The following is a 24,479-nucleotide window of genomic DNA, read 5'->3' on the forward strand; positions in this document are numbered from 1 at the left end:
GTGTGTGTGTGTGTGTGTGGAGTTTGCATATTATCCCCGTGCTTGGTGGGTTTCCTCCCACAGTCCAAAGACATGCTTCTATTGGATTGACCTAAATTGACCGGAGTGTGTGTGTGCCCTGTGATGGCTTGGCATTCTGTCCAGGGTGTATCCTGCCTTGATGTCTGATGATGCCTGAGATAGGCACAGGCTCCCCATGATCCAAGGATAGATTGGATAAGCAGTACAGACAATGAAATTAAAAAGAAAAAATGAAAATCAAACTGTCAAAGTAATTTTGCTCTAATGATATTAAAATTGCTAGAGAGAGATTTCAATCCAATATGGCAACCCGGGCAACCATAGCACTCTCAAACTAAAGAAGACATTTATAATGCAATGTCGCGGAATGATCGCATCATTGACCTGAGCCATTTCAAAAAAAAAAAAATCACATTTTGGATCCGGGTAACCATGAAGAGTCGCTTGTAAATTTCAAAGATTTTAATAACAAATTAAGGAGAGTAGGCAAACACTGCCAGCGTTTTACATTACAGGCAGCTTAAATACAGGCAGCTCTTGTTCCTCTTCTTTTACAGGCACACAGCTCCATTTCCTGGACAATAATTGCTTATACAAGAACACAACAGAATTTACTGATGATATTGGATCACATGTCAGAGAAGGAAAATACACTGATCCTACTGATTCTATAGATGTTCTGATTTGTTCGTCTAGTCTTCATAGTTTAACCCTTGTCAAAGTCACTCAGATCCTTATGCTTGCCACATCAACTTGGAGAACTCATTGTTCACTTGTTGCTTAATATATCCCACTCCTTGACAGGTGCCACAGGAATAAGGTAATTAGTGTTATTCACTTCAAATGTTAATAGCATAAATCCACAAGGTGTTGGAAACATGTTGACATTATAACCTAATTTAATTAAAACATTTCCCACACTATTATACCATAAGGACTATTGAGACAAGGCAGGTTTACACTGCTTATGCAAATATCTGACCCAACAGAACACAACAGAAACAGTAGAAATCAAGATTCATCAGCTCAGTCAACAGTTTTCCAATATTCAACTGTCCAGTTTCAGTGAGTTTATGCCCAGTGTAGGCTCAGATTCCTGTTCTTTTCTTACAGCCAGGAGTGGAAACTTATTTAGTTAGAGCTAAGCCACCTCATTTGGTTTGACATTTATGTGCACATTTGTAAGGATTATCTTTACTATAGCCTTCCTGTCAGCTCAAACCAGTTTGGGCATTCTCCTTTGACCTCTCTCATTAACGTAGTTCTGTGTAAACTCGGGTGGCTGTATGAAATCCCAGACTGACCTCTACAAAATCTCAAACAAGCTGTGGTGTGAATTCTAACTGCAGGGCTTATCTGTATCTGCATGATTTTATGCAATGCATTACCATCACATGAATGAGCTTAGTTCATTTTCCAATACATCCTGCAGAAGCAAATGAGATAAGGCAATCTTGGGGATTTGAGTAGCCTAATGCAAAATTCATGCAAAATACTATTTTCCTAAAAGAAATTATGAATGAAATTCAAAATCCCTAAATATACTGCTCCAAAAAATTTCAAGGAACACTTTTTAATCAGAGTATAGCATCAAGTCAATTAAACTCCTGGGATATTGTTCTGGTCAGTTACAGTATGTAGCAGAGGGGGTTGTCAATCAGTTTCAGCTGCTTTGGTGTTAATGAAATTAACAACAGGTGCACTAGATGGGCAACAATGAGATGACCACTAAAACAGGAACTGACATTTTTTCCCTACTCATCTTTTCTGACTGTTTTTCACTATTTTTGCACTTGAATATGGCTTCCCTTCTGAGTCTGGTTCCTCTCAAGGTTTCTTCCTCATATCATCACAGGGAGTTTTTCCTTGCCACTGGCACCACAGGCTTGCTTATTAGGGATATAATAGTGATAAAATAGTAAATTTACTATATATGTATATATATATATATATATATATATATATATATATATATATATATGTGGTGAGAGTACGCAGGCAGTTTTTGGAGGATGAAGGAACTCCATCCAACACCGTCAGGATGAACCTCAGACTGTCCAGGAGTTCAGTGATGCCCTGGTCCAGATCTGGGAGGAAATGCCCCAGGACACAATCTGTCATCTCATTAGGAGCATGCATTGTCAGGAATGCATACAAGCACGTGGGGGCCATACAAACTACTGAGTACCATTTTGAGTTGCTGCAATGAAATTTCAGCAAAATGGACTAGTCTTCTGCATCATTTTTTCACTTTGATTTTTGGGCTGTCTTTGAATTCAGCCATCTGTAGGTTGATCATGTTTATTTCCATCAAACGATGTGGCATCCTTTCATTACACATTACCCATTTAAATGAAAAACTGGTGCCGAACGCATGCAAATTAGGGTTATTCCACTAAATACTGATTTCTTAATGTTATTTAGCCAAAGCGTTAACACAATTTGTTTACAAATTATTTGCATTCTGTTTTATTTGAGTTATTAAAGCTCTGCAAATACTGCATGAACTTGGGTTATTTTGATGTGTTGTCATTTCCTTTAAATATACACTCTAAATAATAATAGTTATATTTTGAATTTAGGAGAAATATTGTCAGCAGTTCACAAAAAATGAAACAAAACTGTTCATCTCACCAATACATGCACCTGTAAGAAACTAATCTTCTCATCTCTTCTCTGCATCTTTTCATTGCAATATATATATATATATATATATATATATATATATATATATACATATATATATATATATATATATATATATATATGTGTGTGTGTGTGTGTGTAACACTTCAAATGGAGATGTTATTATCTGTAACATGACTGACCTTGTGCTCTGGCCCCAACTTCCAAACAATCCAAACAACTAGCTGGAATATGTGAAGAAAATATTTTTTCTGTGATTTAATGTAGATGTGACACATAAATGCTTCTGGGAAAGTGGCAACTCCGTGGTTAAAATGTTAAAATGTTCGACTACTGATTGGAAGGTTGGTCGTTTCTGCTTAATGATCTTTTAAACTTTTTATAGACTGTTATCTGAGCCAAACCTATTTGCATTTGTGAAATACAAAGTGGATTTGCCTTTTAAATACACTGCACAATAATTTAGCAAAAGACCAAGTGAATAGCTCTGAGCTTAAATTGGTCAAAGGCATGAGGCTTCTGAACAATAGCAAGCAAGGTAAGAAATCTGTCTAAACTATAACTTTATTTGGCTTAAATGCATTATATATTTGCTTTCTGATTTACTTCGTATGTGCATATTAAAATACTGATTCATCCACATGGTGGATGCTACATTGCTTCCCCAATTCGTCTAAATTTGTTACCTTTCTGTTTGAGCAGAAAATGCTTCTTTGTTTAGGTAAACTCTGAATTTATTTAGAGTTTTTTTTGTTTGTTTGTTTTCTGGTTTTATAAGTGTTAGTTGCAATTTTGAATTTACTATCTATCTATCTATCTATCTATCTATCTATCTATCTATCTATCTATCTATCTATCTATCTATCTATCTATCTATCTATCTATCTATCTATCTATCTATCTATCTATAGAGAGAAATAAAATACCTATAAAGATTATATATTTTTGCACATGGATATGCATCTTTTCATTGCAGTGGATACTGACCCATCAGCAAGGTAAGGAATCTGAAAATAAGCAGGTTTTAAAAATTAGAAAAAAAAATTGATATTGAAAAGATAAATTAATATAAAACATGTTTGTAATATTGTGCATGTTCAAAGCATTGCACATACTGTAAGCTCATTTTTTAAAATGTATTCAAATGACACTCCAGCTGATTTGATCTAAAATGGATTGTAATGTGGACTCCATTCCAGCTTGAATGCGTACTGTCATTAAAGCAAATAAATAATAAATAAACATTATTTTCTCTCCTACAGTCAATGTGGCTTTAAGAGGAATAGCTATGCAATCTTCCACATACTTTAGCAGTTTTGCTTCCTTAGTTATCGATGGCAACAGAGCATCTAACATGAATTCCTACTCATGTACTACTACAAATGCTCACCAAAGCCCATGGAGGAGAGTGGATTTGTAGGCGGTGTATGACATTAACAAAGTAATCATCACTAACAGAGGCGACTGCTGTCCAGAAAGCATTCATGTAGAGATCTGGACTCTGCTGTGACAATATCTCTAATGTTGCTGCTACATACCAGTGTTTACATACTGCAATATTCTCACTTTAAGTTTAATTTATTTATTAATATATGCATCAATCTATTTCACCTTCTACTTCTATTGTACAAAAATTGTATTTTGTTGTATTTTATTTGTTATTTTATTTTATTTAGTATTTGCACTGATCCCCCCCCCCCTTTTAAACTACTTTGCATGCCTTAAATTGCCCCTTGGAGATAAATAAAGTGTTTTGAATTTAATTGAATAAAACACCAAGTTTAGCTGCTCTATACAATTGACGGTTTTGGGAACACAACGGACAAACGCTCCTTCTATGTTCGTTACGCGTTTCTGCTTTCCTCGCACATCCAGTGTGAAACAAGTTGTCTTTAGAATTTTGTAACAATTCTTTGTATGCATTTACAAATGTAATAAGGCATTAAAACATTCCACTAAAATTGCTCATTGTGACATAATTTTTACTGATAATCTTTAAGCATAATTATAAAGCACTTCAAGGATTTCTTGAAAGTTGTTTAAGAAAAATATAACAAATGGCATCAAGTAATGTAATAACAGTATATTGCCAAAAGTATTCGCTCACCTGCCTTGACTCGCATATGAACTTAAGTGATATCCCATTCCTAATCCATAGGGTTCAATATGACGTCGGTCCACCCTTTGCAGCTATAACAGCTTCAACTCTTCTGGGAAGGCTGTCCACAAGGTTTAGGAGTGTGTTTATGGGAATTTTTGACCATTCTTCCAGAAGCGCATTTGTGAGGTCACACACTGATGTTGGACGAGAAGGTCTGGCTCTCAGTCTCCGTTCTAATTCATCCCAAAGGGGTTCTATCGGGTTGAGGTCAGGACTCTGTGCAGGCCAGTCAAGTTCATCCACACCAGACTCTGTCATCCATGTCTTTATGGACCTTGCTTTGTGCACTGGTGCACAGTCATGTTGGAAGAGGAAGGGGCCAGCTCCAAACTGTTCCCACAAAGTTGGGAGCATGGAATTGTCCAAAATGTCTTGGTATGCTGAAGCATTCAGAGTTCCTTTCACTGGAACTAAGGGACCAAGCCCAGCTCCTGAAAAACAACCCCACACCATAATCCCCCCTCCACCAAACTTTACACTTGGCACAATGCAGTCAGACAAGTACCGTTCTCCTGGCAACCGCCAAACCCAGACTCGTCCATCAGATTGCCAGTTGGAGAAGCGCGATTCGTCACTCCAGAGAACGCGTCTCCACTGCTCTAGAGTCCAGTGGCGGCGTGCTTTACACCACTGCATCCGACACTTTGCATTGCACTTGGTGATGTATGGCTTGGATGCAGCTGCTCGGCCATGGAAACCCATTCCATGAAGCTCTCTGCGCACTGTTCTTGAGCTAATCTGAAGGCCACATGAAGTTTGGAGGTCTGTAGCGATTGACTCTGCAGAAAGTTGGCGACCTCTTCGCACTATGCGCCTCAGCATCCGCTGACCCCGCTCCGTCAGTTTACGTGGCCTACCACTTCGTGGCTGAGTTGCTGTCGTTCCCAAACACTTCCACGTTCTTATAATACAGCTGACAGTTGACTGTGGAATATTTAGGAGCGAGGAAATTTCACGACTGGATTTGTTGCACAGGTGGCATCCTATCACAGTTCCACGCTGGAATTCACTGAGCTCCTGAGAGCGACCCATTCTTTCACAAATGTTTGTAAAAACAGTCTGCATGCCTAGGTGCTTGATTTTATACACCTGTGGCCATGGAAGTGATTGGAACACCTGATTCTGATTATTTGGATGGGTGAGTGAATACTTTTGGCAATATAGTGTATATATATAGATATATAGATATAGATAGATAGATATAGATAAATATAAACTGTACTATGGTATATAACGTAAATGAGATATTACAGAGCACATAGTAATTTTTTTTCCATAGATGAAATCTGCCATTGTCCAGCCATCAGTATTTCAGGTTAATTGGACAAAGGAACCAGACCTGGAAATTGAAACTTAAAAAAAGGTAAGAAAGATTAGAATACTACTACTACTACTACTACTACTACTACTACTACTACTACCACTAATAATAATAATAAGACATATAAATCAAATCAAAATCATCAAATTTCTCAACTCAACTTTTTACAGAAACTACTGTATGTTTCAGCTGATAAAATCTTAAAATATTATCTGAATACACAAAATCTTTTGCATGCTGTAATAAAATTGTTGTTTAATGTAAACAGTTGTACTATGCATATTTCCAGATTTAGGTTAATAATAATAATAGAGTTAATAATAGTAATAATAATAATAATAATAATAATAATAATAATAATAATAACAATAATACACTCCTTGCGTATAGTTTATAGTGAACACTTGATTCCTTCTTTTGAGGTAAAAAAAACAACCAAAAAACAACTCTTGTCTTGTTTCCTCTGTCCTGTGTCCTGTCCTATTGAGTGCTGAAACCTAAGAACTTAAAGAAACCTTCACCATATCAAAGACTAAATGTTTTTCTTTCATAATTAACAACATAGATTATGTGGTGCATTTGCCACATTTTTATTCTTATGAACTATATGATGGATTGTTTTATTTAAAATACCAAAAATCTCGATTTTGTTTTTTCATGGTAAAGGTTTTAATTTAACATAATAGCTACATTACATTTCTCTGACCAACACAATTGAGTAGATGTATTGAGTAGCCTTTGTGGAAGAGGTAAAATTTCTGTGCAAAAAAACTCAAGTTAACCTGGTTATAAGAGCTATTAACTTTGTACCCCTTTATAGTTTTAAGGCACAACAGGGTAAAACAAAACACTGTAAACACTGTAATGATCATGTTTCTTTATTATTTGACTCCCATCCAATCAGAAATGTTGACAACCAAACAATCAACACAGTCTTGATGAATTGAGGTATGTTTGGAAGTATGTTTAAAACAGTGCTGAGATTATTTAGGAATGAGGTTTTACTTGCTGGCACTATAATGTGTCCAATATATTTTTTTCCCCTTCCTTTACATGCATGAGTTTTCTATTTATTTATTTATCTATCTATCTATCTATCTATCTATCTATCTATCTATCTATCTATCTATCTATCTATCTATCTATCTATCTATCTATCTATTTGTGTAACTTTATTTAATATTTTATATGTTAACACCTTAACTTATTTGGCTCATCCTTGTTCAGAGTAAACAAACATTCAAGACATTCTTTAATATGCAAATAAGACCCAATAAAGAAATTCTCATTATGCACATTTAAAACACTGTATTCATGGATTCCTGAGAGGAGACTCCAGTCTCTGAGGATTTCTTATTATTATTTCACTGCAAAAACCCAAAGCATTTAGTACTGGCTTTGAGTAGATAATTATTTTTACTCTGACTATAATCAAATCAATCCAGCATCTCATTTATTATAAATATCATTGGGTCAAACATTGTCAGTATTTCATCTTTTAGTTTCAAGACTGTATGGTTTAATTAGCCAAATATAAACTCATCTGCATTTGTGTATTTGGATACTCAGAATACTGTTTTTTTCCACTTTGTTCTCATAATTTAATTAAAACAATGTGCTTTTGAAACTTTAGTAAGTGTTTGAGTTTTTTTTGTCATGTATCTGCCATGAGAATGAATTCTTAATATGGAGACATAAATGTAAGTGACATGTTGATTTATTATGTCATACCAACTTGAGCATGTGCATAACCCAGTAATGAATATGAGGAGTTTTCTCTACGTAAATACTGTCATAACTAGATAGTCACCCTTGTCGGAGAAAAATAACATACCCAGCTTTGAATTATATACCTAGCTTTAAAAAATAGCTTAAGAAATAATGTACTCAATGCTCTAAGCTCTGACTTAGCAATATTCTGCCTAAAAGTAGTGTGTATCTATCAAGAATTATTTAGCCATTGATTAAGTAGTTGGCTTTGATTAATACAAGTCTATAATAATCAGGTATAACCTTTATGACAATCATAGTCTTTATAATAATCATGCAGAATTATTAATAGTAGCATGCTAGTGTAATAACCACACAGAGACTGGAAAACAGAAAAGAGAAATTTATTGGAACATTAGGAGTTACAGCTCAGTCAGCCAGCCTATCCAATGGGATCAGTGGGACCGGAGGGTCAGTAGTAGAAGACGGGATCTCAGGGTCCTGAGGAGAAGTTGGAGAGTAATCAGTGGGAGAAATTGGAGGCGAATAGATGGGAGAAGATTGGGGAATATTGTGAACACTGTAAGGGAAAGGCACAAAGCCAGGAGAACGTTGGGGAACGTCAGGGGAATTAGGAGATGAAGAAGAGTCAGAGGAAGAATCATCAGAGGAGATCTCAACAGGGACATCCTCAGTCTGGACGCCTTGAGAGGTGGTGCGTGTCCAATGCCAGTAGAAGGTCTGAGTAGACTGATCACAGGTTATGGGGTGAAATTGGGTGCTCTGATCAAGACAGACGGTATCTCTCATGATGTGGTGAGCGAGGTGAGGAGACTCAGGAATAGAGGTTTCAGATAGGTGTTCCAGGAAACCAGTAAGTTCAATGGCCAGGCAGGACAGCTGATACTGGCGATAGCGTCACAGAGCACTCCTGGGACCTCTCCGGAAGATAGCGCGGCGAGCTGATTGAGCTAAAAGGAAGAATGGGAAATGGGAAGAGATGAGTGAAGTGCATGTTGCGTGACTGTGTAATCAACAAGAGAGAGCATGCACTAAGGCAAGAGGAAAACAGTGTGGGGAGTAGGCCAGGTCACTGTGACATGACAGTGGTAGGCGGCTAGGGGAGACAATAGCATTGGAATACCAGTAACCCACAGTGATTAAAAGAGGGAAGGATATGAGGCAGCTTAATGGCAAAGTTTATTTTAAAAATAAAAGAAATAAAACTTAGATCAAGCAGGTAGAGAAAAGTCATAATGACATAGAGGAAGAGGTCAGGATACTTACACATTGTTGTGGAGGGCAACATGCGAGGTCAGGATGATCCGAAGAAGCAACTGGGGAGGTGGCGGTCAAATGAAGTCAATGAGGAAGCGGCGCTTATAAGTAAGTGCTATTTTTTCTAAAAATTGTTGACTTAGCCTAAAAATAAGGGGAACTGGAGAGGAGGAAAATTGACGTCATCGAGGGGAGGATGGTATTAATTTAGGGGTCGTATCGGGACAAATACGAAAATAATGGGAACTGGTAAAACGGATGTAAATTAAGGAAGGAGGGATTAAAGTAGCCATACACTGAATATAATGGGAAATTGCTGGAAATATTTAAATTAGAGGGGAATTTTTCGGGGTTTTCAGACCAGCTGCTCTCTTCAGAAATGCATGTTGTTGACTGTATGGCTGAATAAAGAGACCTGCTTCTTCTCATCTGCTGACTGAGATCTCCTTTATTTTGGCTAAGTTTTTATAGTTTGTTGAATTCATTGGGTAAGATTATGGAAAGCTAAGAGAAACAGACACAATCGAAAATTCCACCCTGTGATATGTCCACTCGGAGGGGGCTCTGAGTTCCGACACCCTATTTAGATGCATCTGACATGTGTTTTCCTCTGGGTTCTCTGGTCAACCCCATCCCCACCCCCCCACCCCCCAAACATGCCTATTTGTGGACTGGCTATGCTAAATTGCACCTAAGTGTGAAAAAGTGCCATTCTTTTTTTACTTTTTTTTCTTAAATTTGATAAGGGGCAACTGTTAAATAACAACTGTTTGAGATCACTGACATCAGGTGACCATGTTGTTGCTCTGCCCAAAGACCTGAGGACATTATGCCTCATATGCCTTCAACACACCATTTTCCACTTAATGTTGAACTTGTGACCTGCTTAGGAAGCACAATAGACACCTGTCTTCACCCCTCCACATTCACATGCACAAAATGTTCTATAGTCGTATTTTGTATAAAATTTGCATTATTCTAAGAACTTGGAATGTAAGATTTTATTTCTATAAATACGTTAACTAGTCATTTTATTTAGAACACCATACTTGCTTTCAGACCTGCCTGAATTCCTCATGCCATGAATTCCACAAGGTACTGGAAACATTCCTTTGAGATACTTGCCAATGTTGACATAATTGCATCCCATAACTGAAAGAAAATATTTTTCACCTGCAGCAGCAGGGTAAAATTCATGGTGTTAAGATTAATGAGTTTTTTAATCATCTACATGTCACAGTTATGATTCATCAGACCAGCCAATGTTTGTACAGTTTCAGTGAGTTCATGCTCTCCGTAGCCTCAGATTTCTGTCCTTGGCTAGCAAACAGGAGTGGCCATAATTTGGTTGCAGCATGTCCACATTCCCTTTGACATGTTGTATGATCCAAGATGCCATTCTGCTCACCAGATATATAGAATTATTGTTACTGTATCCTTTCTGTCAGCTCAAACCAGTATGGCCATTCTCTTCTGTCCTCTCATCAGCAAGGTGTTTGTTTATATATATATATATATAAAACCATCATGTGTTTTAAAACTTTATAGGCTGTCGACTGAGTCAACCCAATTTGCATTTGTGGAAATAAAAGTGCATTTGCCTTTAAAATAATCAACATTATCATTTTGTGAATCACCAGTGGACAGATAAGGATTTAAAAGCAACAAAGAGATGACATTGTGATATATGTCAAGCAAGGTAAGAAATCTTTCTACACAATGCATTTATTTGGCTTAATACATTATATATTTGCTATTTGATGCATTTCATACAATTGATTGTCCTTGAGTTTGGTTGTAAATCTGATGTTATTATCTTTCAATTTGAACAGAAAATGGAGAATTCACAGAGGCCCATGCTTCTTTTTTTAGGTAAACACTGGTTTAAAGTAGCAGAAAGATTTGAAAAACTATACTATTATTATTATTTTTATTATATTTTTAAAATACCTGTCAGATGTTATTTCTATTGTGTCTCCTCCTAAGCTGGCAGGTGATCATATGTATAATATTCAAATATTAATTTTTGCACAGGGATATACATTTTCTCAATGAAGTGGATACTGACCAATCAGCAAGGTATGAATATTATATGTGTACGCATGTATATATAAATATATATATATATTTGTTTGTTTGTTTGTTTGTTTGTTTATTTATTTGTTTATTTATTTTCTTCTTCTCCCAGTTAATGTGGCCTTAAAAGGAATAGCAACACAATCTTCCGTATATGATAACAGATATGCTTCCTTAGCTATTGATGGTCACAGAGAATCTAGCTCGTTTTCCTACCCATGTTCACATACAAATGCTGATTATAATCCATGGTGGAGAGTGGATTTGTTGGCAGTGTATGACATTAGCATTGTAATCGTCACTAACAGAGGCAACTGCTGTCCAGAACGGATAAATGGTGCTGAGATCCACATTGGCAATTCCTTAATCAACAATGGGAACAATAACCCCAGGTGAAAAATTAAAATACATTTACATAAATATCAGCATAAAAGAGAACTTATTTATAAAGCTTTATTAATCCTTGCTTATAAAGCTTGCTGCAGGTAAGCTGTTTTAATTTGCTTAAAAATTGTTTGAATTTGCAATTTTATTACGGCATTATAACCTTCCACTAAAACTGCTCATAATGTAATGTGGACTTGTAACTGAAATATACATTCCTAGACAGGTTCTCTCACTCTGTGAAGAAGTGGAAGGGTTGCATTTTTGTCTTTTTACCTCAGAAAGAGTAACAACTGTCTATAGCTTCTATAATAAGGAATAAAAGGAATAACATGTTACACAGCTGTTCCACAAAATTAAGTCTGACTATAAACTTGAGTAATAAGTATAATGTGTCACTAAAAATTACAATATTCTGCACACTCTGGTATGAAAAGAATCAATTTTAGGGTAGTGGGTTATAAAGCATTATTAACTTTGGAATTATCTCAATATTTTACAGTGAGTTAATACATTACCCCTATGTTGTTTTTTTGTTGTTGTTTCTTTCTATAGATGTGTCGTTATCCCTAGCATCCCTGCTGGTGTCTCTGCAAATTACACTTGCAATATGCAGGGCCGTTATGTGAATATCGTCCACCCTAACATTATTCAGTACCTCACTCTCTGTGAAGTGGAAGTCTATGGAGCTGGAGGTTCCACTTTTATATTCTATTTTATTTAAATTCAGACTCAAAATATGTTTTACAGCAATCACTCAGTATCAACACTGTTACCTTCTTTTGTAGTTCGTGTTACTAAGAAGGCATTTCTGAGATTAAAGTTTAACAGCAGCGAGGATCTCAGCAATGCTACTCTGACGGACGATATTCTTCGAAAGGTGTGTGTTTGTGAGAACGTACTCAGTTGTCAGTTTGTTAGGTACACATACTTTGTAGCTACACTCATTGCTCATTATGTATTGTTGTCCCTGTTGCACTACACAGCTTGTCACCCCTCTTTTATTAGAAGAAAAGGGTATTACTGTTAGCCAAACTATTTCTCAACCCAGCAATAACCCAACCATTTGCTACCGCTGCACCTGATACACACATACCAGTGGCATACAAACTAGCATTCAAGTGTATTAAGTGTATTATGTATATTATGTGAACTATTTATGTGTGTCTACTATGTGTACTATAAATAAAGTACTGCACAGCAAATAACACAAATTTTTCTCCACAGATGAAATCTGTCAATCTGAGGTCACCAGAATTTCAGGTTCATTGTACAAAGGAACCAAAACTGGAAACTAAAACTTAAAAAAAGGTAAGGAAACTTAGAAAATAATCTAAAAAGTGTATTATTATGAAAGTGATTTGTATAAAATACACCTAAATTGCTTGTGATATTTCTTTAATTTTTTGCCTAAGAACAGGTTGACGATTGCTTATTTATTTATTTATTTATTTATTTATTTATTTATTTATTTATTTATTTATTTATTTATTTACTTATATAAATAAACTAACAAACTTATTTATTTCATCTGAGTGATATGAAAGTTTACCTTTGTCATTTTGAATTACAGGTGGCAGAAAATCATCTTAAATATTCAGAAAAAGAAGACACTTTATACAACCCTAATTATTATGAACTTTATAAATTACCTTTTTTTAAATCATCAGCATGTAATATTGCCAGGACACCGATTACAACACTCAGAACCCTTGTCACCTCCCTCCCAATTAGAAGTGTTGATAACCAAACAATCATCACAATCTTGATGAACTTGGGTATGTTTGGAAAAAATGTTTAAAACAAAGATTGTGCAAAAAAAAATTAGGAATGAGGTTTTACTCCCTGGCATATGATATATGTCTACTATTTATTTATTTATTTTTTATTTATTTATTTATTTATTTATTTATTTAAACACTTATTTCCATGTAATACATTACATTACATGTACATTGTACATCTACAACTTTTACAAATAATCCTTTTTCAGAGCATTTCATTCAAAGACACAAATATTTCACATTTTATAAGAATCTTGGGATTTCTTCTTATTACTCCACTGTAAAAAACAAAACCATTTAATACTGACTTGAGTAGTTGTTTTACTCTGATTATCACTGCTCAGATCAATCCAGCATCTCATTTATCATTATTATAAGGACTGATTGTTTATAATCTCATAAAACCAAACACTGAGTTGTTTCAACCTGTATGTTTCAACATTGTATCACATATTTAGCCAAATCTAAACTGACCTCTGCAATTTGTATAACTGGATAGGGTAATATATTTTTAAGGTATTCATTACAAGTTTGGTATCTAGCATTTTGTTTGTGTGTGTGGGGGTGTGTGTTGGGTGGTGTTTGGCATAAATGTAACTGACAAGCTGTTTTGTCACGAAAACTTGATCACCTGCATAACCCAATTACTGAAAAGGAGGAATATTTCTCATGCAAATGTTGACATAACTAGATATTAAAGTCAGCCTATCCCATACATGATCTTGAGCATATACTTTTTTTGTTTACCAGTATGTAAACAACCACCACGACTACAAAAAGTCCTCTAAAATATACAAATCAGCTTTAGAAATAGTTAAATTATTTCCATGAAAGATATTGAATTGATCTAATAATTTAGAACTAAAAAAAAAGTAGATTAATTTTCAAAAAGTAGATTTATTCTCAAAAAGAATTCTCATTATTTTGGTCTGGAGTCTATAAGCTAGTTTGATAATAGTAAAAGTTTGAAGAGTGATGAACAACATCTCTTCTAAGGTGAGGCATCTGGTAGGCAGACTGGCTATGCTAAAGTTCTCATTTGTGTGAATAAATGCCCTTCAGGGTGTTCCTTGTGCCTAGTCTATTCCTATTGGGGTTTCCAGGAAGAAACTGAAACAAGGATATGTATTCTATTTTCCATTATAGACTTCTAAACAGCAGATGTTGCCACTACACCATGAAAAACATGAAATTCAATTTTGGGCTAACTGGCTTAAGACAATTTAGTCATCTCAATATATCACACAATGATCACATCCTCACCATTTTTATCAGACTGACAGTGGAAGTACAACAACGAACAAGCAAACAATATCAGCATGTAATGCTTCAAATACTCATTTATACACTCTTGAGTTTCCTCTTTCATAGGTACTGATTGATAGAGAACACAGGTCACCTAATGTCATTTACTTGCCATGTATTAAGAACAAACTGTATTTATCTTTTCAATAAACTACATACTCCTAAACATTAAGTGAAACTCCCTTCTCTCTTTTTTTAAGGTAAACTCTGATTTCAAGTGTAGTTGAAAATAAAATCTAGTGTTTGCATTTGTTGCAATAATCTAAGAATGAGTTTTTAAATCTTTTTTTAAATACCTATCAGACTTGTTCAGTCTAATAAAGACTTTTAAAGAAACATCTTCTCCTACAAAAAACTTCACTATGTCAAAGACAGTTTTACTTTCATTAATGTGGAGTGTTTGCCTTCGCTGTAAAAGATTTGGGTTTTTTTTTTGTTTTTATTTAAGAAAGGATAACATAGAATGAGCAGATTATTAGAAAACTGAGATGAATCAGATTTAAGAATGAAACACCACTGTTTGCATGAAATGAACGAAATTAACTCTTCATCAGTTTGATTTATTTATATCAGGGGCCTCAAACCTTTTTCCCTCTGAGAGCTACTTTGACAAAATTAAGGGGGCTAAGAGTTTTGTGTTATATTATTAGTAACATTTATTTACACAGCCTATGCCATACTGTAGGTTAAACCAAGTGAATAAACTATTTTTTGTGAACTTAATGTCAATATCGAACAATCATATTTTGCAATGAATAATTTTAAATTTACATAAGGTCCCATGGCTCTAAAAAAGAGCCATGTTATTTACATGTTATTACTCTATTTGTTTAAAAAGGGGGGAAATCTTTGATATTGAAAGTAATATTAATTTTGAAAAGAGTTTATGTGATTAAATAATAAGTATTTATTTATGGCATTCATTTGCAACTACTATGGGAAATAATAACCAGTACTATACTACAAAACACCAACTGCACTTATAAGAAATGTTTTCAGCACAATCGTCTTGGTACTTTGCAATATGTTGCAATACTACTACTACCACTACTACTTAATAATAATAACACTAATAATACTCCAACACTCATTTTTATTGGTACGCCACTCTATTTGTAGAAATGCACTGGAAAAACTTTTTAAATGTTTCTTGAAAATCACTGAATCTTATTTAATATAGTTTTATTATATACTTGAATATGATCTGCATGTTTAACCCACTCAAATAATTAAGTTGATGGTTTGATGGATTATTTCTGTAAATATTTCTGATAATTTAGATTTTTTTTTAATATTCACAATTATTTATTTATTTATTTATTATGCATTTATTATTATTATTATTATTATTATTATTATTATGCATAATGCATAGCATGTTCAGCCATGTAAACTAAATATTATATATATATATATATATATATATATATATATATATATATATATATATAGTTGTGCATCAATGGTTGCTGACGTCACTTGCGCTCCAGCTCATGATGAAGCGAGCCATATTTCAGCTGTTCCTTTATCTTATCCATCCTTGTAATTCTTTCTTTAAATATATGCCTGAACTGTTTCATTGCATTAGTTAAGTCACAAACATTCTTATTTTCCACATATTTGGTATGTATATTAATTTTTTAATGTAAGATGATGCAGATGATTCATTCTGTTTGTGAATCGGACAAAGTGCTAACAAGGAAAACTGTAAATTGTGTTTGTTATATTAACTTTTTTTTTAGAACATGTGAAAAGGTTTTCATGCATATTGCAATGCAGTTCAAAAGTTAAAAGAGGAAGCGAAGAGACATTGAATACAAAAAGTATACATTAAAAATGATTTCTGTGTATGTGCCTTATTCAATCAGTTAGTGACTAAAAATTTACCTGAGAAAAAAAAAGGTTGCAGGAAAAAAGTTTAGAGTTTAGCATTTAGATACAGAGATCAATTTCAGTACAGTCAGTGTCTGTGTCTGTCTGTGTGTGTGTGTGTGTGTGTGAGAAATGGAAAACATGGTTGAACAGTGTGTTGTTTATACACTTTAGTGGTGAAGCGTTGTAGTTGCCTCTATAGGGACACCGTTTTAAATGCTGAGGACAGGACACGACAGTCAGGTTGCCAGGTTTGCCAATTTTAACTGATTTATTTATTTTACCTGAGTGATATGACTGTCGGGCAGCACGGTGGCTTAAAGGTCCTTGGTTCGATTCCCGGGTTCGAACAGGCAGGGGCTTTTCTGTGTGGAGCTTGCATGTTCTCCACATGTCTGTGTGGGTTTCCTCCCACAGTCCAAAAACATGTAGATTGGTAGATTGATTGGTAAATTGCCCATAGGAGTGAGTGTGGTTGTCTGTCTATATGTGGCCCTGCGATGGACTGGGTGTACCTTTTGCCCAATGTGTGCTGGGACACAAGCAGTTAGTGCTAACTGCAGCAGATCCCTGTGACCCTAATTAGGAATAAAGCGTGTATAGAAAATGGATGGATGGATATGACGGTCAAGATTTTTGTCATTCTGACTTGCAGTAGGTAGATATACCTTAAGCACAACTTTTTTGAGAAGAAGCAGAAGAAAAAGACACATAAACAAAAGAGTGAGGATTGGGTGTAGCATGTGGAACTACTTATTAGCTGATTATATACTGTATACTTAAAGCTCAGAATTAAAGTTTATTTCTTAAAATGTATTTATAAAAGATTATTTTTATTCCTATATACCATGTGATGGATTGGTGTATTTAAAATATTATCTTAACTGTTTGGTTTAGCATAGTGAGGTCTAGTTTTGAATTTAATGTAATAGCTATATTTTATGGTAGGACTATACTATCTTCATATATATATTTTTTTCTCACACAAATATAATTGAATAGATGTATTCAGTAGCTTTTCTGGAAGAATGAGAATTTCTTTGTAACATAATGGAAAATAAAACACTCAAATTAGCCTGACTATAAGAACTGCTTGTTTTGTAACCAAGTTATAGTTTGTCACTTCCCAGCCATCTTAAATGTTAAGAACCAAACAGAACAAGGGGTGTGCTTGGAAGCATGTGTAAAACAAAGAGAATGCTAAGATCATGTAGGAATGAGGTTTTGCTCACTGGCATAAATTTTTATTCTATGTTTGTGTGGGTTTCCTCCAGGTTCCCTGGTTCCCTCCTACCTCCCCAAAACATACCAGTGGATTCGTTATGCTGAATTGCCCCTAAGTGTGAATGAGTGCCATTTAGGGTGTACTTGTGGTGGCTGCAAAAATGAATTAATAAGTGTGAAAAAGTAAGAAAAGTAGAAAATAAATTATATTAACGTAACACTGAATTGAAAACAGGAGAATGTAGTTTTTGAATGCATTTTATAGTGTCTGATCTGTGACGATTAATATTCCCTGCTCAGCCTAAATGACTGATTGTTTTCTTTGGGAAGTGTTCACCTGTTTGGGGAGGGGGCGTGCAGCTCAGAAAATATTGCATGTAAATGTAACAAGAATGCATTCTTAATGTGTTGAAGTTTTGAGGAATGCAAATGTTATCCTTTAAGGGGCGAATACATGTTGTTGTTTTCGGATGTATAAAAGTTTGCACTGAGCTCAGCCTGTGCACTGCACGTGCTAATCACACACTTCATGCTAATGATGGAGACAATGTGTTCTTGTAGTCAGTGATTATGATGCAATGTATTTGAGCGAAAAACAAATATAACATTTTTGTGAATAATGTAACAACGGTTTATCAGTTACAAATGTGTGAGTTTCATAGACGTTCCTGTATTTAACAAAATGCAGATGGCACCCTGAAGAGCTAGTAAGTTAAAATGTATACATAAAAACAACCGTAACAGTCCATTAAGTTGAGAATACATTATGTTTGTATGTATTAATAATGCATATAAGAAGTAATTATTGTTACATATTATTGTATGCAGTTCATATGTTTGAAATAGCAGCTCTCCTGTCATGTTTCAGCTATGGAGAAATGGAAAAACTTGATAAATCGTGTTTCTGCTTTGGCTGCCTCACTCAAGGTCACCTGAGTTATCACAGCAGAAATAAATGTAACTTAATACAGTATATATTTGCTATTTGATATAATTGGTTGTGCACAGAAAAAGTCAGAATCTTTGGTGAATGCTACATTGCTTCCTCACTCGGCTATTCCACTTAAATCTGCAGCTGTTAACTTTATATTTGAACAGAAAATAGAGAATTCACAGAGGCTTATGCTTTTTTTTTCATGCAAGAACTGGGATGTTTTCAGCTTCGAGGAATTGTGTACAGATCCTTGCAACATGGGGCCGTGCATTATCATGCTGCAACATGAGGTGATGGTCGTGGATGAATGGCACAACACTGGGCCTCAGGATCTCGTCACGGTATCTCTGTGCTATCTATCAATCAATCTAAGAGTGGCCTTTTATTGTGGCCAGCCTAAGGCACACCTGTGCAATTTTCATGCTGTCTAATCAGTATCTTTTGTTATGCCACACCTGTGAGGTGGATGGATTACCTCGGCAAAGGAGAAGTGCTCACTAACACAGATTTAGACAGATTTGTGAACAATATTTGAGAGAAATAGGCCTTTTGTGTACATAGAAAAAGTCTTAGATCTTTGAGTTCAGCTCATGAAAAATGGGGGCAAAAACAAAAGTGTTGCATTTATAATTTTGTTCAGTGTAATTTAATCATTTAAAATTCGGTCACAGAGTGACCAGTTTTAACGTGGAAAAAAGCAACAAGACTTCTATCACGATGTTGTTGTTTTGTGCTTCTCCGTATCCGACAGCTTCTCCAAGACAAATGGAGATAACTGAAATGCATTTCATTCCAAAAGACCTGGCGTCGATTAATACCGTTTCCAGAGCGGGGTTTAAAATACTTATAAACGCACTGGATAAGAGATATGTCATCCCCTCCCGCATTTACTTATCCTTGTCACACTGGACCCAGGAACAGAGACCGGAGAGCAGATGGTGAGTAATGTGATCTTGCTTTATTGAACAACACACGGTGCAAACAAAAGGCAAACTGAAACGTAATTTAAATAGGCTTATCTGAACGACTTGATGGTGAGAGCATGATGAGTAATCCAAACAAAGTGAGTCGGTGCAGGAGCAGCAGCTAGCAGTGCATGGCACTTGGGTGGAAGGCATGAACATAACAGAAGTAACGTTAATACTAGCCGCTGTTCGTGTGGTGAGAGGGTGATAAATACAGTGAGTGATAATGAGTGTCAGGTGAAAGTGTCAGAACTCCGGTGATGAAGGGCGTGGTTGTGAGGTAGCGGTGGGAGCCCCTGTGACAATCCTAGATTCATAAATTAATTTTATTTTTAGTATAATATTATTTATACCATGCATATTTTTCCTTTTTAATTATTATTTTTTTTATTTAAAGAAACCAAAGCAATGCAAAGCAATGTATATTTGACATTTGAGTCTTAAGTTTTTCAGGAAGAATGTTTTCAGCTTTTTTAAATTTTTATATAAAATATGGCATGCTGCTTCAAACAATGGTATAAAGCTATTCAAAATACCACTGTATCACAAATAAATTGTGATAATCGTAAATAATAATCGCAATTACAATTTCAATGGAATTATCGACAATTATGATTTTTGTCATAACCGTGCAGCCCAAGTTTGCATATATACTACTCACAAAAAGTAAGGATATTCAGCTTTCGGGTGAAATTTCAGGATGCACCTAAAATGCACTATAACCTTTACAGGTGAACTTAATTTGACCTTCTGTTCAGTGTTTCAGTACCTTTTGCATATGTAGTGGCCTATCATAATGGACATATTATGGACTTATTAAAAGTGTGTTGTTCTTTATTGTTAATGTTCTTTTCTAGAATTCCTTGTAATTGGTTTGCATGAAGAAAAAACTAGCAATGATTGTTTAACCAATAAGAGTGTACAGGATAATTCCGGAAATTGTATGTGCGGAACTATGTGAGGAGTGGATGGAGATGCAATTAAGAAGGAGAGACGATGTGCGCGTTTTGGTTTATTGTGCATCCAAGTTTTAAAAACAAAACCTGTTTTGTTTAACTTATGGATTAACAGCGTGTTTGTTTGACCTGAGGACATAAACATAAACTTCTTGTGGAGTTTTAGCCACGCAGTAAGACTGAGTGAGTAACAATACACAAGAAGACGGGACGATTTTTTGCGCACCAGGCCTCTTTGCTTCATGAGCGGAAGATTAGCAAGGATATTGACAAGTGCTGTTTGGCGAATAAACGTCAAGGATGTTTGGATTTGCTGCACATTTGAACTGGTCTTAGGAATTGCTATTGTTTTCGTGAACTTCACTATTTTCCTGGATTCGGAATTACTTTTATAACTGCTGCACATTCATGAGCTCCAACATTGCGCGCCCATGAGTGACTTAATTCCTGGGTAAAAGCTGGGTAAACTTTATTTTGGGGTTACAACTTTATTATTATTATTTTTTTTATTTTTTTTGGGGGGGGATTAAACGATATATATATTTTGTTTGTTGTTTTGTTTTCTGAGTATATTATTTTGTTGCAAATCTTTGGTTTTACGATTATCTGTCTGAATTGTTGGTTGTTGGGGTTTTTTTTCAACCTGTGCATTTGGTCATTCGCCATAAAGCGAGTTAATTACAGAAAAGGAAAAAAGTTAAAAGAGAAAGCATTTAATAAATGTAAATATTGTTAACTATATTTTCCTTCTGCATTTTTCATGTGAAAGGAACATAATGGGTAATTAGTCAATTAATTCACATCAGAAGTTTGGAGTCTGCATTATGTGAAATCGACACAGTCACTTCCTTGCCTTGAATACAAAATTATATACACTACATTTCTGATATCTGAGGCCCAGTGTTACTTTTAAATGTTTACTGCATAATCGTAACCATGCATTACAAGTTGAGATGTAACTCTCCCTCTTTTTTTTTTGTTGAATTTTTCCTAGACCTACCAGATATTCGAGCTGGTTAGCAGGAGAGGGCTACACATAACTTGCTGTTCTCTAACAAGGTGCTTAATGGCAAAATTCACAACTGGTGTTTGATCCATGAATCGACCAATACATTTTCTGGTTCAATTAGAATTGGTATTTAAACAGTCCTCTTCATCATGCTGTTCACATTATCACATCATGAGACCAAGACGACACCTAACAGTTGATCAACAGTACCTCGCCATTGCAAGGATTCAAACTGGATGTTCTCAGAGGAAAGTGGCCACTGAGCTTAGAGTGTCACAGAGTGTCATCAGCAGGGTGCGACAGAGATACAGAGAGACTGGAAGAGTCACAGAAAGGCATAGAAGTGGACATCCTTTGGCCACATCCCACGTTGATGACCGCTTCATTGTGAACAGTGCCCTGCAGAACCGGATGATGGATGCCACTCAACTCCAGGCATATTTAAGGGAGGTGAGAGGCACCCAAGATCATCATTAATCCAGTCATTGTGGCCCTGCATGAACAACACAGGCCTAATTTCATCTTCATAGACGACAATGCTCCATCTCATCGAGGTCGCATCATTAGGGAACGGCTGCTGGAGGCTGGAGTACCTCAAATGGAGTGGCCTGCACTTTCTCCAGACCTGAATCCCATAGGTTTTCTATGAGTCACCATGTAGAGGCTCATAACCCTGCACCCCAGAACCTCAATGACTTAAGGGGCCGTCCTTAAGAAGAGTGGAATGCCATGCCTCAGCAGATAAGAAGTTGACTTGTGAACAGCATGAGACATTGTTGTCAAGCTGTAATTGATGGTCAAGGGCACATGACAAATTATTGAGACGTTGACATTTTTTGTTGTGGTATACCCACCACTGTTGTTGGCTTTTGTTTCAATAAATTGTTTGAGATGAGGAAATCACCATTGCATGCTTCTACTTAAATGCCCTACTTTCATGATATATCACTGTAGCGTGAACTTTTTACATGTTCCATAAATTTCACCAAAAAGCCAATTATCCTTAACTTTTTGTAAGTAGTGTATATGCACTATACCAAATTTCAGATTGACTAGGCTTGTGGATCATGATGAACAAAAATGTCCAAGCTTCGCAAACTTTAAATTGAGAATATTGTTTGGTACATGACGTTAAAGTTACATGCACATCCATGTTGTCAGAATACCGGGATCAAGTTCTAATTTAAAAGACTTCAATGAAGGGAAAAACATAGTCAGTAATGTTGTAATCAGATCAAAGTGAGCAGGCAATGAATGAGCCTCAGCGAACAGTATTAAACAGTTTGCATGATTTCAGATCACAGACAATTATGCACTTACACAGACAGTTCATTGTTTAAATCATCCACTGACACAGAATGCTAGTGAATCTGCAAAGCACAGTTCATCAAAGCCACAGGCACTGAACATCATTAAATTGGTGAAGCACATTAATTATGATAAACTGGCACTGAAGGGTGGCAAATCTGCAAAGCACAGTTCAAATAATCCACTGGCACAGAATGCCAGTACATTGGTGAAGCAGGAGGCAGGAAAATTACACTGGAAGAGGCAAAGGAAAGAGCAGGTTAGAGCAACAAGCTCATATCACAGCTTCGAACAATGAATGAGAGGTTTACATAGGCAAGCTAGAGGTTTATTGAACTGCTCACAAGTGGAAAACCTTGTGACCTGGTTTGCAGTTGTGAGCATATGCGAACTGAAAAGCTACCAGGAGGCTAGAAGGCTACTTTAGAAACACAATAGAGATGAGTTGCAGATTACCACAGCCTGAATAAAAAGCAGGTGAATCAGAGCATAACATACGAAAGCATTATATGCGTACACTCAACCTCTGATAGTGCGTAGGAATATGACAAATGACATGGAATTCATAGATGAGATAAACAATCCAATAACATGGAAATTGTCTCAAAACTTCCCCATAAACTGTAGAGCAGAAATCAAGCCGTTGAGATAAAAGAGGGGACGGATAGAACTTTATAATTGGCAAGCAAATGTTGCAAATGATCCACTATTCTGAGAAATCTTGGATTTTAACTCAAAAGGAAAGCTGAATTCCAAGATGAATACTGTCCCTAAAAGTTACAGTTTTGCTAAAAGTGTCTTTCCTATTGGAGAACAGAGTGTTCAAGCTTGTTGAAAGAAGAGACCTAGTTCCGTCACACCAGCTGATGCAAGGAAGATAGAAATTCACACTACTAAAGAGAGAAATTAAGCTCCTGAAGTCAAAAGGTCTCTGCCACACTCAAGGTCACCTAAGTAATCACACTAAATTACAGATGGAAAGAGTGAAGTCACCAGTGAGGTCGCAAGTGCCTTTTCATCAACAGAACTTGAAACCAAAGGCGTTACTAAGGCAAATAATGAAGAATGTATCCTGCCCATAGTACCAGTGAAAATAAATGTACCATAAAAAGAGAAAACTCAGCAGAAAGGTTGCATTACACTAATGATTTATGTATCCTACTTAATCTGAGTCAGTCTACTTAATTGTACCAATGATAACAAAGGCATTGAGCCCTGGAATGGTCCTAAAATGAGTCATCAATGGACCAATAAGAAGAGACATCAATTTAGCGGGTCACTCAGTCATTCACATATCAGTATCAAACATCAACAATCTGTTGATTATATAGTACAATGCTGACTTCCCAGAATGAAAAGCTGAGTTGTCACATGAAGAACATTCAATTAGGGTGTCCAGCTAGTAGAAAAGAATACAAAGAGATAACAATGCCGTAAAATAGGTCTGTTAAATTGCCACACAGCTGTTGAAAGACCTGGGGACATTATGCCTCATAGGCAGCCATCACACCACTTTCGCTCTTAA

At 35.7% G+C, this 24,479-nt stretch overlaps 2 protein-coding genes across 2 annotated transcripts in view; both read left to right on the top strand.

Moving 5' to 3' along the window:
• LOC131348973 (fucolectin-like) overlaps positions 1 to 24,479 on the top strand; it is a 46,475-nt gene that overhangs the window by 17,630 nt on the left and 4,366 nt on the right. The gene's annotated exons all lie outside the window — the stretch shown is intronic.
• LOC131348970 (fucolectin-like) lies at positions 10,766 to 13,467 on the top strand. Its single transcript, XM_058384230.1, has 8 exons — positions 10,766 to 10,836; positions 10,970 to 11,009; positions 11,172 to 11,216; positions 11,326 to 11,605; positions 12,153 to 12,292; positions 12,386 to 12,477; positions 12,825 to 12,908; positions 13,171 to 13,467. Exons 1-7 carry the CDS (start codon positions 10,825 to 10,827, stop codon positions 12,900 to 12,902), a joined length of 687 nt encoding a protein of 228 aa, XP_058240213.1. The 5' UTR covers positions 10,766 to 10,824; the 3' UTR covers positions 12,903 to 12,908; positions 13,171 to 13,467.

The sequence above is a fragment of the Hemibagrus wyckioides genome, linkage group LG29 (assembly GCF_019097595.1).
Source record: "Hemibagrus wyckioides isolate EC202008001 linkage group LG29, SWU_Hwy_1.0, whole genome shotgun sequence".
Taxonomy (NCBI): domain Eukaryota; kingdom Metazoa; phylum Chordata; class Actinopteri; order Siluriformes; family Bagridae; genus Hemibagrus; species Hemibagrus wyckioides.

Coding starts and splice junctions, on each gene's coding strand:
- LOC131348970 (XM_058384230.1), top strand. Junction 12,293..12,385: donor GGAAGTCTATGGAGCTGGAG/GTTCCACTTTTA, acceptor CTTCTTTTGTAG/TTCGTGTTACTAAGAAGGCA. Junction 12,478..12,824: donor CGGACGATATTCTTCGAAAG/GTGTGTGTTTGT, acceptor TTTTCTCCACAG/ATGAAATCTGTCAATCTGAG.